This window comes from Tamandua tetradactyla, chromosome 14 (genome assembly GCF_023851605.1).
Source record: "Tamandua tetradactyla isolate mTamTet1 chromosome 14, mTamTet1.pri, whole genome shotgun sequence".
In the NCBI taxonomy this organism is placed as follows: Eukaryota; Metazoa; Chordata; class Mammalia; order Pilosa; family Myrmecophagidae; genus Tamandua; species Tamandua tetradactyla.
In genome coordinates, this window is record NC_135340.1 from 22,483,468 (window position 1) to 22,499,643 (window position 16,176).

Consider the following 16,176-nt stretch of genomic DNA (forward strand, 5'->3'; position numbering starts at 1 on the left):
CCTTAGTCCTAACCTGATCAATTTTGTTCTTATCTCTAAATACCAGGTTATACATACATAAAACAGCATGGGCTGGTAATCCAACCCGGATAATTCAGCCAAGATTATCCATCTGAGTGGAGAAAGCATTCTGAAAGCCTGCAGTAGATATCCCAGAGTGCCAGGGGCACATTAAAAAAAAATTAGTGAGAATTTTTATTTTTAAATTTGGAAATATAAAAATCCAAGAACTACTTAAAAAAAAAGAAAAAGCAGGTTACATGGTACAGCGATTACAGAAAGGATTACTTATTTTCCTGTGTGACTTTAACAACAAACTTTACTGCCTGCTTCACCAAAGAAAATGTCTCAGACTCGAAAATGGTTACAAATATATTAAAACATCAAAAACTATCTATATAAATTAGGCTATATTTATATTTCCAAACAACATGTATATCTTGTGAAAAATCTAGATTCTAAATCTTTTGAAGATTAAATTTTAATGATACCTGCTGGATTCCCAATAGATATGTGATTTGCAAAGACACTTAAAGATTCCATTATTTTTCTAGAGATATGCAACTATTTCTCCAGTGGAATCTAGAAAATCCTTAACAACTGATTCAACATAAAAGCCCCTATTAATATTTAAATTTCATGATAAGATAGTCGTCACTATGAGAGTACTACACATTTTGATGTAAGCTAATATATTTATTGTGTTCTTGATTTTAACACTAAATAATGAGAATTAAAATTTTTCCCATAGTTATGCTTATCAAAAAGCCAATTCTTTATTTACTCTTATTCAGTGTTCATTCAATAAAAGTTTGCTGAGGGTCTACCAGTCTCTATACTAAAAGTGCTAGATAGCAATAAGCCAAACAGCCATGTTCTTAAATAACACTTAAATGCTACTGCTTTTCTGGAATATGGATTTTCATCACTGCCTTCTCAAAGTGTCTTTACTCATTTCCAAATACACTTTCATTCAGGTAATATTTTTTGAAAAATTCAATTTATGCTTCTGATCGCTAATAAATAATTTTACTATTTAACTAAAAGTATTACCACAATTTATTAATGATTATATTTTGAAGAAATAAAAATGTCTTCCTCTCATGGAATTTGTTTTTCTATATGGCAACAGCAAAATATCAAAGAAAACACAAATCACTTTGAACTTTTAATATTTACCTGAAATAGGAATATTCTGTGAGATTGATAACTGTACATCTCCAGTTCCTGGTGGCATGTCAACAACTAAATAGTCCAGTTGACCCCAATCCACCTAAAAAGAAGATAACATAAATAATATTTTATAACAACTGCAATGAAAACTGAATAAAAACAAATGTGTTAACTTCACAATTTTAAAGCTTTTTACCAAGCAGTAATCAAAATAGTGTGGTACTGGCATAAGGACAGATATATAGACTAATGGAATAGATTTGAGAGTTCAGAAATAAACCCTCACATCTATGGTCAACTGATTTTTTTTCATGTTTTTCTTTATGCAATTGTTCTCCACTTTTAAAAATCTTTTAATTTTGAAATACTTTCAGACTTACAAGACAGTTACTAAAATAATGCAAACCCCATACAGAGAACTCTAACATACCCTTACCTCCCTCTTCAAATACAGAGAGATCCACCAATTTTAATATTTTACCACATTTGCTATATCACTCTCTCTATCCACCCATCTATTCATCCATCCATTAATCTATTTTTTGAACACCTGAGTGTAGGTTGTATATATCATGTTCCTTGAACATTTTATACTGCCATGTACATTTCCCAAGAAGGAGGATATTCACTTATGCGATACCTTAACTGTAGTTATCAAGTCTAAGGAATGTAATATAGATATAAAGCTTACAGTCCATATTCAATTTTTTTGTATGTCCCAGTAGTGTTCTTTTGAACCTTTTCTCTTCCCTTGATAGATCCCATCCAGGATCATGTATTATATTAAATTGTCATTGTCTCTTCAGTTGAAATTTCTATTTTTTCTTTCCTTAAATGTGGGAATATATACACAACAGACTTTTTTATCTCAACCATTTCCAAGCATATCATTCAATGGGATTAATCACATTCACAATATTGCAGTTCCCTTACCTCCATCCATTACCAAAACTTACGCACTTCCCCAAACAGAAATGCTGCACTCATTATGAATTAACTCCCCATTCTCCCTTCCATACCTCTGACAACTTGAACTCTAATTTCCATCTCTAGGAGCTTGCATATTCTCTGAAATTTTCTTTGTAGTTACCATGGAGCTTAAATTTAATATCCTAAATCTATAACAATCTTGTCTGCTCTGATATCTACTTAACTTCGATAATAAACACAAACTATGTTCCTATACTTCTCCATCCCCTCACCTTTATGTAGTTCTTGTCACAATTACACTTTATACTTTATGAGTCCAAAACTACTAATCTGCCATTACATTTTTTATTAGAGAAGTTGTGGGCTTATGGCACAATTATGCATAAAATACAGGATTCCCCTATACCATCCTATTATTAACACGTTCTATTGTGTGGTATATTTGTTACAACTGATGAAAGTATCATTACAATTTTATGCATTTGCCTTTTAGAGCCTGCAGGAAATAAAAACTGAAGTTACAAATAAAAAATACTATATTACTAGATTTATATGTATCCAAGTTATTACCCTTACCAGAGATCTTTATTTCTTCATGATACTTCCATTTATTGTCTAGTGTTCTTTTTCTGAACTTGCAGAACTCTTTTAGCCCTCTTGCAGGGCTAAAAGCTTTTGTTTATCTGGGAATGTCTTTATCTCTCCCTCACTTTTTTTTTTTATATGCTGTACAGCGAGGTCATATTTCATTCTTTTTCCATGTGAGTATCCCATTATTGCAGCACCATTTGTTGAATTTTTTGTTTGTTTTTGTTGGTTTCTTTGTTTATTTGAAAAGTGCATGGGTTTCCCTCATGGTAGGCAAGAATTCTACCATTGAACTACCTTCACACCCCCTTTCCCTCCCTTATTTTATTTTTTGCATGGGCAGGCACCGGGAATAAAACCCAGGTCTCTGGCATGGCAGGCGAGAATTCTGCCACTGAGCCACTGTTGCACTGTCCTCTCCCTCATTTTTTTTTCCTCCCTCATTTTTGAAAGTCAATTTTGCTGTACATAGAACTCTTTGTTGGCAATTTTTTGCTGTCAGCACTTTAAAGGAGTCATCTCACTACCTCTTCCTTCCATGGTTTCTGATGAGAAACTGGCACTTAATCTTATTGAGGCTTCCTTATATGTGGCCCATTTCTTCTCTCTTGTGGCTTTCAGAATTCTCTCTTTATCTTTGGCATTTGGGAGTTTGATTTAATATGCTGTGCATGGTTCTTTTGGCATTTATCCTGTTTGGAGTTCAACGAGCATCTCAGATGTACGTATTCATGTATTTCATTAAATTTGAGACTTTTCAGCCATTATTTCTTTGAATACTCTTTCTGTCTTTCTCCTCCTTCCAGGATTCTCACAATGCACATACTAGTACAGTTGATGGGGTCCCACAGGCTCCTTAGGCTCTGTTCACTTTTCTTCTTACTGCTCATCAGACTGGCTGATTTCAAATGGTCTTATCTTAAAGTTCACTGATTCTTTCATCCGCCAGTTGCAGTCTGCCCCTGAATAACTTTAGGGAATTTTCATTTCCCTAGAACGAAGATTATTACTGTGGTTTTCAGCTGTTTGGCTCCTTTTCATAATTCTCAACTGTATACTGATACTCTTTGTGTTGATCTATCATTTTCCTGATCCCTTAGTTCTTTATCCATAGTTCTCCCTAGTTCTTTGAGCACACTTAGTACTGTTTTAGTTTGTTATTGCTGCTGGAAATTAATATACCAGAAATGGATTGGCTTTTACCTTTTTTTTCTTTTTTTTTTTTTTTACAAGGGCAGGCACCAGCAAATGAACCCGGGTCTCTGGCATGGCAGGTGACAACTCTGCCTGCTGAGCCACCAAGGCCCACCCATGTTGGCTTTTTTTTTTTTTGCATGGGCAGGAACTGGGAATCGAACCCACTCTCCAGCATGACAGGTGAGAACTCTGCCTGCTGAGCCACCCTGGTTGGTCTGCCCTGGGTTGCTTTTAATAAGCGGATTTATTAAGTTGCAAGTTTACAGTTCTAAGGCCAAAAAACATCCAAACTAAGGCATCCAGGGAAAGATACCTCAACTTAGGAAAGGGTCATGGTTTCTCTGTCAGTTGGGATGGCACATGGCGACATCTGTTAGCTTTCTCTCCCGGCTTCTCATTTTGAAGGGCTTTCCCAGGGGCATTTTCTTTCTGCACTTCCAAATGTCTCTTTCTGTGTTGGCCCTTAGGCTTTTTCCAAAATGGTCCCTCTTAAAGGACTCCAGTAAGCAATCCCACCTTGAATGGGTGGAGACAATTTCCATGGAAACCACTTAATCAAAAGTTTTCACACAACAATATTGAATCACAATTAATGTGTATGGCTTTTCTGGGGTACACAACAATTTCAAACCAGCACAAGGACCATTTTAAAATAGTCTTTGGAGGAACTTCCGAGAAGATGGCCAACTAGAGCAGCTTGAGATTAGCCCTGCTCCATGGAAAAGTTAGAGAAGGGATAGGAGGGTGACTGAGGTAGCAATTCAGGAGTGCAGCTGACCTGGGAGATCCTTCACTGAGAGGCAGAAAGCTGGAGCCTGATGTGGAGGTGTGGAGACATGGAGCAGCAGAACCCGTGGGAGTGCACGGATGGGACTAAGATGTAAGCCATGCCATATTTCTTGGGCATGCGACCCTCACCAGTGCAGCCCCATGACCAGCAACTCACCCTACACCTCACACACCTGAACCCCCTCACCCGCTCTCATTCTCCATGCTCCAGGTGCTCCTACCCCAACAGCCCCCAGTGCATGTACCTGTCCCACCCCCTCACCCCAAGTGCAGCCCAACACACCTCTCCTGCACCCCTTCCAAGCACTACTCTCCCCCTCTCTGTTCCCTGCAGGCTGTTGCCAGTGCATAAAGGTTGCGGGCACTAATCTCCATATCTACACTACCCCTGTAACCCCCCGTAGTGTCGCACAGCCTCACCCTGCCCTCCCTGAGCTCAGTGCATCCATTTACGGCACGCCTAGGCCCACGCATGCACATGGGTTGCATGTTACAGCAGTCCTAGAACCGCACATGCGCACAGCCCTCAGCCTCACTTCCTAGCTCTGAGAAAGGGCCAACTGGCACAGCCGAGTCACATCTGCCCCTGATCCACGAAGGCATAATGGCAGCCTACTGCCACAGATTTGCGCATGCACACAAAGGGCCCTGTGCCTTAGACCAATGCACAGAAGGGTTACATCCTCCAGACTGGTACACCTGCACAGCTACAATCTCCCTGTCCAGTAGGTGCTCATGTTCACAAGCACCAGCATAACACCCCAATCTGTGCCCAAGCCTGCCCTGAAACAAATCATGGCACTGAGTGCTCCACCCTGTGTCCTGCTCCCTGGCTGTACAACCATCCCACAAACACAAGGCCTTAGACTACTGAAAGAAATCAACTTCCAAAGTAAATCAATCAAGATATCTACATGCCACAAAGACAGCAGAAGATCACTAAACATATCACAATGCAGACAAACATAGCCCTACCTAATGACCAAATTAAAACACCTGAGGAGACACAGCCATTGTAACAACTAATTAAAGATGTTCCTACAACTCAGCTCCATAAAATTGAAGTGGGATAGAAAATGACAGAAAGGACATCAAGACAGTAGAAAAGCACAAAGAGGAAATTGAAAGAATACATAGAAAAATAGCAGAAATCACAGAGATTAAAGACTCTGCAGACCAAATAAAAAACCTACTAGAGGCACACAACACCAGATTTGAAGAGACAGAAAAAATAAGTGATATAGAGGACAGGATAATTCACTTCAAGGACTCAAAACAGCAAATGGCAAAAAAGATGGGAAAAATGGAATGGGAACTCAGGGAATTGATAGACAAAACAAAGCACACAAACATAAAAATCACAGGGGTCCCAGAAGGAGAAGAGAGGAGTAAAGGGCTAGGAAGAGTAGTTGAGGACATAATGGAGGAATACTTCCCAACCCTCATAAAGGACATAAATATACAAGTCAAAGAAACCCAAAGAACTCTAAATAGAATAAATCCGAATAGGCTTTCCCCAAGACACATACTAGTCAGTCTGTCAAATGTTGAAGAGAAGCAGAAAATCCTGAAAGCGGCAAGAGAAAAACAATCTACATACAAGAGAAATCAAATAAGACTCAGTTCAGACTACTCAACTAGCACCTGGAGGTGAGAAGGTAGTGGCATGATATATTCAAAATCCTGAAAAAGAAAGACTTCCAGCCAAGAATTCTGTACCCAGCCAAACGGTCCTTTAAAATTCATGGAGAGATGAACGCTTTCATAGAAAAAGAAGCCCTGAAAGAATTTGTCAATAAGAGACTGGCCCTACAAGAAATACTAAAAGGGGTTCTGCTAGCTGAAAAAAAAAAAAAAAAAAAAAAAAAAGGAGAGGGAGGCCTGGTGGAGGGCACAGAATTGAAAAGTACCACTAAGGGTAATTTAAAGAATACAAAAAGAAAGGGAGAAAAGAATATATAGATCTGACAAATAAAATTTTAAAAAGATGGTGGAATCAAGAAATGCCTTTTCAGTAATAACTTTGTTAATGGTCTAAATTAACCAATGAAAAGATGCAGAGTGGCAGAATGGATTACGAAACATAATACTGCTATATGCTGCTTACAAGAGACTCATCTTAGACACAAGGATACAAATAGATTGAAAGGGAAAGGATGGAAAAAGATCTTCAATGCAAGTTGCAACAAAAAGAGAGCAGGAGTAGCAATACTAATATTGGACAAAATAGACTTTCAATGTAAAGAAATCGTAAGAGACAAAGAGGAACACTATATACTAATGAATGGGTCAATTCACCAAAAAAAAAAAAAAAAAATTACAAGAAAGGGTCAATTCACCAAGAAGATATAACAAACATAAATGTTTATGCTCCCAGTCAAGGAGCTCCAAAATACAACAGACAGACATTAGCAAAACTGAAGGGAGTGATAGCTCTATCAACCATAATAGTAGGAGACTTCAATTCACCACTCTCTTCTATAAATAGAACAACCAGACAGAAGATCAACAAGGAAATAGAGAAGTTAAATAACTGGATAAATAAATTAGACCTAACAGGTCATTGCACACCAAAGCACAAGGCTATACATTCTTCTCTAGTGCTGACAGAACATTCTCCAGGACAGATCATATGCTGGGGAACAAAACAGGTCTATATAAATTTAAAAATATTGAAAATTTTCAAACCACTTTCTCTGACCACAATGGGATGAAGCTGGATTTCAATAATCATCAAAGAATGAGAACATTCACAAATATATGGAGAATAAATAATACACTTTTAAACAACCAATGGGTCAAAGAAGAAATTGCTAGAGAAATCAGCAGCTATCTGGAGATGAATGAAAATAAGAACACAAATTATCATAACTTATGGGATGTGGCAAAGGCTTTGCTGAGAGGGAAATTTATTGCCTTAAATGCCTATATTAAAAAACAAGAAAGAGCAAAAATTGAGGGCTTAAGAGCAAACCTGGAGGAATTTGAGAAACAACAGCAAACTAACCACAAAGCATATAGGAGAAGAGAAATAACAAAGATTAAAGCAGAGATAAATGAATGGGAAAACAAAAGAACAATAGAAATAATCAATAAAACCTAAAGTTGGTTCTTTGAGAAAATCATAAAATTAATGGGCCACTAGGAAGACTGGCAAAGAAAAAAAGAGGATGCAAATAAACAAATTCAGAAATAAGATGGGGTACATTACCACAGACCCTGAAGAAATAAAAGAAATCATAAGAGAATACTATGAACAACTATACGCCAACAAACTAGACAACTTAGATGAAATGGACAAATTCCTGCAGACACACAAACAAGCTATACTGGCTCAGGAAGAAATAGAAGATCTCAACAAACCAATCACAAGTAAAGAGATTCAATCAGTCATCAAAAATCTCCCTACAAAGAAAAGCCCAGGACAGATGGCTTCATGGGAATTTATTAAACATTCCAGAAAGAACTAACACCAATCCTGTTCAAACTTTTCCCAAAAATTGAGGAAAAAGGAACTCTACCTAACTCATTTTATGAAGCTAATATCATTATAATACCAAAACCAAGTAAAGATGCTATAAGAAAGAAAAACTACAGGCCAATCTCCCTAATGAACATAGTTGCAAAAATCCTCAATAAAATATTAGCAAGTCAAATCCAACAACATATTAAAAGAATTATACACCATGACCAAGTGGGGTTTATACCAGGAATACAAGGATGGTTCAATGCAAGAAAATCATTGTTATGATTTTCTTACATAATACAGCACATTAACAAATCGAAAGGGAAAAATCACATCATCATCTTGACAGATGCTGAAAAAGCATTTAACAAAATTCAGCATTCTTTTCTGATAAAAACACTGTAAAACTGCCATGCTGGAGACTCAGGTTGGATTCCTGATGCCTGCTCCCCTGCCCCCCCCCCCAAAAAAAAAAACTCCAAAAGATAGGAATCAAAGGTAACTACCTCAATATGATAAAGGGAATATATGAAAAAATGATAGAAAACATTGTACACAATGGAGAGAGACTGAAAGCTTTTCCCCTAGGACCAGGTACAAGGATGCCCACTGTCACCACTATTAGTCAGCATTGTGCTAGAAGTTCTAGCTAGAGCAATCAGGCAGGACAAAGAAATAAAAGGCATTCAAATTGGAAAGGAAGAAGCAAAACTCTCATTATTTGCAGATGATATGATACTATACTTGGAAGATCCTGAGAAATCTGCAGCAAAGTTACTTGAGCCAGTAAACAAATTCAGCAAGGTGGCAGGATATAAAATTAATGTGCAAAAATCAGTAACATTGCTATACACAAGAAATGAGCAAGCTGAGGAGTCAGTTGAGGAAAAAATTCCATTCCAAAGAACAACTAAATGAATCAAATACTTAGGAATGAACTTAATTAGGGACTTGCACACAGAAAACTACAAAACATTGCTAAAAGAAATCAAAGGAGATCTAAATAGGTGGAAAGACATTTCCTGCTCATGGATAGGAAGGCCTAATATAGTTAAGATGTCAGTTCTCCCCAAATTGATCTACAGATTCAACACAGTACTAATCAAATTTCCAACAACCTACTTTGAAGATTTGGAAAAACTAACTACCAAATTCATCTGGAAGGGAATGAGACCCTGAATAGCTAGAAGCATCCTAAAAAAGAAGAACAAAGTGGGAGGATTAACACTCCCTGACTTTAAAACCTATTATAAAGCCACAGTGGTCAAAACAGCATGTTACTATCACAAAGACAGAAACACTAACCAGTGGAATTGAATTGACAGTGCAGAAATAGACCAACAAATCTATGGTCAACTGATTTTTGACAAGGCCCCCAAATTCTCTGAACTGGGACAAAATAGTCATTTCAATAATTAGGCATGAAAGAACTGGATATCAATAGCCAAGAGAATGAAGGAGGACCCCTATCTTATACCCTACACAAAAATTAACTCAAACTGGATCAAACATCTAAATATTAGAACTAGCACCATAAAGCTTGTAGATGAAAATGTAGGGAAACACCTTTAAGACTTAGTGTTCTAGTTTGCTAGCTGCCGGAATGCAAAATACCAGAAACAGAATGGCTTTTAAAAGGGGAATTTAGTAAGTTGCTAGTTTATAGTTCTAAGGCCGAGAAAATGTCCCAATTAAAACAAGTCTATAGAAATGTCCAATCAAAGGCATCCATCCAGGGAAAGATACCCTGGTTCAAGAAGGCCGATGATGTTCAGGGTTTCTCTCTCATTCTAGAAAGGCACATGGTGAACACAGTCACAGCTTCTCTCTTGGCTGGAAGGGTACCTGGCGAGCAAGATGTCATCTGCTAGCTTTCTCTCCTGGCTTCCTGTTTCATGAAACTTCCTGGGAGGCGTTTTTCTTCTTCATCTCCAAAGGTTGCTGGCTTGTGGCTCTCTGCTTCTCGTGGCTATGTTGTTCTTACCTGCTTTCTCTGAATCTCTTTCTTTCTCCAAAATGTTTCCTCTTCTATAAGACTCCAGAAACTTATCAAGACCCACCCAAATGGGTGGAGACATGTCATCACCTAATCAGGCTTAACAACCACTCTTGATTAAATCACATCTACAGGGAGATGATCTGATTACAGTTTCAAACATACAGTATTGAATAGGGATTACTCTGCCTCTATGAAATGGGATTTAGATTAAAACATGGCTTTTCTAGGGGACATACATCCTTTCAAACCAGCACACCTGGTAGTAGTACGTAGCTTCCTAAACTTTACATCCAAAGCACAAGCAACAAAAGAAAACATAGATAAATGGGAACTCCTCAAAATCAAATGCTTCAGCACCTCAAAAGACTCTACCAAAAAGGTGAAGAGGCAGTCAACTCAATGGGAGAAAATATTTGGAAATCACATATCAAAGGTTTGATTTCCTGTACATACAAAGAAATCATACAACTCAACAACAAAAGAACAAACAATTCAATTATAAAATGGGCTAAAGATATGAATAGGAATTTTTCTGAAGAGCACATACAGATGGCTAAAAAGCACATGAAGAGATGCTCATTTTCACTTGCTATAAGGGAAATGCAAATCAGGACTATAATGAGATACTACCTCACACCTATAAGAATGGCTGCTATTCAACAATCAAGAAACAATAAATGTTGGAGAGGTTGTGGAGAAACTGGGACACTTATGCACTGCTAGTGGGAATGTACCATGGTGCAGCCACTATGGAAGACTGTTTGGTGGTTCCTTAGGAAACTAAATATGGAGCTGCCCTATGACCCAGCAATAGCACTACTTGGCATATACCCAGAAGAGCTGAAAGCAATGACACAAACAGACATTTGCACACCAATGTTCATAGCAGTATTATTCACAATCGCCAAAAGATGGAAACAAACCAAATGCCCATCAACAGATGAGCGGATCAACAAAATGTGGTATACACGTATGATGGAATATTATGCAGCAGTAAGACAAAATGGCATCCTAAAGCACATGAGAAGATAGATGAGCCTTAAGGACATAATGCTGAGTGAAATTAGCCAGACACAAAAGGACAGATACTGTATGATTCCACTTTTATGACCAGCATAAAGGTATAATCGGAAACTCATAACAAATAGAATACAGGGGACTTAGAGATACATAGAAGCTAGAGATGGGTGAACCGTTAGCTAATGAGGTTGAACTCCAATGTAAGGGATAGATAGTAGTGAAGGTAATTCTTTAGTGGGACTAGAAGTAATATTACCATATTGAAGATGAACAAGATTGAAAGGGTTGTATAGACCTATGTGTTCCACTGACTCACATTAGAAATATGAATGAGTTCTTGTAAGAATTACTTCAAAGATATGATTCTTGTATAAAGAGTGCTTAAGTGCAGGGTACAGGGGGAAAACTGCTATTGCATGCAATGAGCTATGTTCAAAAGGAAACCATCAGCACTATCACAGCAACAGTAGAGGTAAATAATGGGGGAGGGACAAGAGTAAAGAGGAGGTTTAGAGCTCCTATTGGTGAGGGTGTGTTAATTGGTTTTCTGTCTCTTGGGAACAATAAAATTATCTAAGCTTGAGATGGTTGATGGACTGTGGACTTTGGGCCCTCTACATCGTACCCAATGAATGCAGGTGGCTGAAGGATGCACTGACGGAAAAGTAGATGGCAAACGATGGTGTAAACTAATGAACGAAGGCTGTGCTGCCACAAAAAAGGAACACTGGTGTGAGGCATGCAGCGATGTGAATGAACATGTGGGACATTTGGTAAAACAAAATAAGTCAGAAACAAAAAACACAAAATGGTACAGTCACCTTTATAAAATGCTTATAAGAAAACAGGGGCCTAGATTGTAAGCTTTTAGAGCAGACACATTAAGTTTTGAGCGGTGATTATTATTTCTGGATTTTGAGAGGCTATTTTATATATGTAACCTGATATTTAGAGATAAGAACAAAGCTGAACAGGTTGGGGTTAAAGTAATCCAGAACACAGAGGTAAGGAAAACAGGGTCTATATTTTAGAACCACACATACTCTTTGAGACCAACGGAAGAAAGGTTTATTTGATCTGGAACTGAAATTTTCTGTAGTGCATAATCTAATTCAACCTATCTGTACAGCGCTCATTTGAACAACTGAAACACAGGGAGCACAGAATGAGAAAGAGGTCCTTTAACCCTGTATAGATTATTGTAATGCCCGAAAACATCCTAGAGTAGATTAACCAGGTAATCAAAAAGTACTGACAAAGTTCCCTGAGGGAGAGGAGAAAGACTATGGAACTATTAAACCTTACCACCAGGGAATTATCTAATACTGTGTCAAACTTTAGGGACACCCAAATCAACAGGCCATGCCCTCGATCATGATACTTACTCTTGTGTGGCTTATATAGGTAGCATAGAAGCTTAGACTACCTATAGGCATGCCTAAGAGTTACTTCTGGAGGACCCTGTTGTTAATCAGATGTGGCCTCAGTCTCTCCAAGTCCAATTCTGCAAGTGAAATCATTGCCCTACCCCCTATGTGGGACATGACATTCAGGGGTAAAAGTCTCCCTGGCAACGTGGGAGAGGACTCCCAGGGATGAATCCAGACCTGGCACCATGGGATAAACAATTCCATCCTGACCAAATTGGGGAAAAGAAGTATAACTAATAAAGTATCAGTGGCAGTTCAAATAGGGTTGAGAGGCTACTTTGGAGTTTGCTCTTAGGCAAGCTTCAGGTAGACCTTGCTTCTTATCATAACCTGCCAACCCCAACACAGGACCATTCCAGCCAATCCTAAAGAACACCTAGGACAATTTATACAATTTCACAAGGCTTCCAGGCACTAGAGTAACTTGCCAGAAACCTACAACCTCCAGAGGGGTCCCTGGTCCAGATAAGTCCTGAAACCTAACCCAGACTCTCCAGAACATCAGACAGTTCCATCTTCCTACCCCATATTAGTGACAGACCCTTTCAATATCAAAAATTTAGAATTGCCATAGCCCGAAGAATCCCAATGAGAGGTACAGAAAGATCAAAGGAGATGGAATTATACAGAGAAGATAGGACTTAACAAATGATTATGAATGCTGAATCATTAAATTGATATTTCTTTTAGTCTTCAGTACTTTAGAGCAGCTAGAAGTAAAAACCTATAACTGTGAAATTGTAACCCATGTCAAAGCCTGAAATATGTTCTACAACTTAACTGTGGTGCTATGGTTGGAAATTTATAGCTTTTTGGTATATATGTTATTGGTCACAAAAAAAGAAGGAAAAAAAGTCGATTGTGATGATAAAGTATTCAAGCCCACTAGCCTCCGATATTCTGGAGCAGCTAGAAGGAAAAATATGAGAGAATTGTATGGTAGCCCATGACAAACTTTGGGATCTATCCTGTAACCACTTTTTGAAGAGTGCTTTGAAAACTATTGCTTTTTTATTTCTTTGCTTTGTATGTACGTTATACTCTACAATAAAAAAAGTTAAAAGAAAAAAAAAGTCCTTGGTATGTTCCAGGTCTGGTCCTCCTCATTGATGATTTCTAAAACTATAATCTTCTCCTTTGCCTGGGCCACAGCTTCCTGTTTTTTTGGATGTTTTGTTACCTTTTGCTGAAACCCGGGCATCTTGATATTTTAATGTGTTATTGCCTGAAGTTAGACTTTGAACCATGTGCTCCTTAAACTTGTATCCAGTTAGCGTTATCACAGAGCTTTCCTTGAATTCCAGGAGCTAACAAAAAAGAAGGAGGAGGGAGAAGAAACACCTTTCTCAGTCTTTGCAGACTGACCTGTTGCGGGTGCTCTCCTCCAGGCTTATCTATGCAATGATTTCAAGAACAGCTCCAGGCCAAAGAATAGGGCCCTCTCTGGTCCTTTCTGTACATGCACTTGTCTTGGTCATGTGCATGTGGTCCTGGGAATTTCCCCATTTAATAGTTATGAATGTCCCATATAACCTGGGATGCAGTTTCCTCACAGTTCCAGGCACTATACTGTATCTTCTAAAGCCAACATCCCTTGTCCTAGGCAGCATCACATGACTCCTTTCCCACATTCTTCTGTAGGAGAGCTATGTGAACTACCTTGGTCAATTGACTTTTGGCAGTGGTCTAAAGCAGACTCAATGGGGAATGCACAGTCTCCTCAACAAATGTTGCTAGAAAAAACTGGACATCCACATGTAAAAGATTTGAAAGTGGGGCCTTATCTCAAACCACAAATGAAAACTCTAAATGGATCAAAGACCTAAATATAAGAAGTAAAAGTACAAAGCTCTTAGAATAAAGTAATCAGGAGCTTGTATTTGTAATAGATTATTAGTGTTCACACCAAAAGCAAAACCAACAGAAGAAAAAAATAAACTGAACTTCAACAAAATTCAAACCTTTGTGAATCAAAGGGTATTATCAAGAAGTGGAAAGATAATCTTCAAAATAAGAGAAATATTTGGAAATCATATAAATGATAAGGGCTTAATATCCAGGATATATTAAGTAATCCTACAACTCAACAGCAAAAAGACAAATAATCCAATTAAAAAATTAGACGCAGGACTTGGATATCCATCTCTCCAAAGAAGATACACAATTGACCAATAAGCACATGAAAAAATGCCAACATCATTAGCCATCACAGAAATGCAAATCAAAACCACAATGCAATACCATTTCATGCGCCCAACAGAATGGCTACTATTTAAAAAATTGGAGAACAACAAGTGTTGGCGAGGATGTAAAGAAATAGGAATACTTGTTCATTTTTGGTGGGAATTATGATGCAGCCTCTGTGGAAAACAGTTTAGCAGTTCCTCAGAAAGCTAAGTATAGAATTGTAATCTGCAATCCCACTCCTAGGTATAAATTCCCAAAATTGAAAGCAGAACAGACACTTGTACATCAATGTCCATATCAGCAGTATTCACAATTGTCAAAAGATTAAAGCTATCCAAGTGTCCAACAACCAATGGATGATAAACATAATGTGGTATATAAATACAATACAATAGTAATAATCTGTAAAAAAAAAATGAATACATGCAACAACATGAATGAACCTTGAGCACATCATGTTGAGTGAAATAAGTCAGACACAAAAAAACAAAAATTGTATGATTTCACCTATATGAAATAATTAGAATTTGCAAATTCAGAGTAGGAAATTACAATACAGGTTACCAGGGGCAGAGATGTGGATGGGGAATGGAGAGTTAATGCTTACTTGGTACAGAGTTTCTACTTGGTTGATGTTGAAAAATTTGGGTAATGAATTATGGTGATGGTAGCTCAACATTATGAATGTAATTAACAACACTGACTTATATACTTGAAAGTGATTAAAATGGGAAATTTTATGTTGTATATATGTTACCAGAATGAAAAAAATTTTAAACTCATAGATCTGTAAAAATAAATAAATAAATACGTTAAAAAAATAGAAAACAATAGCTATCATTTGAGCCATCACTAGGTGACAGGTGATGTGCTGAGGTCTAAGGATGGATAAATAAGAGACAATTCCCACCTCCCTCAGATTTTCTTTGACTGATAAGTGTAAATGTCCAAATGACCCTACACACATATGCACACATTAATGGCAAACCCATTTAACAATGTTCTATTCAGGACCAATCATTTATTTTCACTGGATAGAGCCATATTTTAAGATGGCCTTAGCTTTTTGTCCCTTGGGTTTTTTGGACAGCATTTCCTATAGCAGATTCTAATGTAGTTTGTTAAAGTTTATTATTTTCTCTCATAAAAATAAAACGCTCATAATGAACACTAAAACTTAATAAGGAAAATTTTAAAACATACTTAGAATCCCAGTACCAGTAACATTTTATTTCTTTCCGGGCACTTTTTAATCTATTCAGAGCTAGAATATTAAGCTATATAACCAAGTCTTTAAAGGTTAGACTCAATTTTCATCTCAAGAGCTTCATCTCAGAACTTTCCTCCTCAGACAATTCCTCCCTGCAAGTTCCCAGTTTCGATGAATAGTCAGAGGA

At 37.5% G+C, this 16,176-nt stretch overlaps 1 protein-coding gene across 3 annotated transcripts in view; it reads right to left on the reverse strand.

Annotated features, from left to right (window-relative positions):
• The window catches only part of NUBPL (NUBP iron-sulfur cluster assembly factor, mitochondrial), a 298,898-nt gene that overhangs the window by 73,750 nt on the left and 208,972 nt on the right, over positions 1 to 16,176 (reverse strand). For all 3 annotated transcript variants that reach the window (XM_077126998.1, XM_077126997.1, XM_077126999.1), the window contains one exon: positions 1,180 to 1,273. In XM_077126998.1, the coding sequence (XP_076983113.1) occupies positions 1,180 to 1,273 (94 nt within the window). The remainder of the gene's footprint in view (positions 1 to 1,179; positions 1,274 to 16,176) is intronic.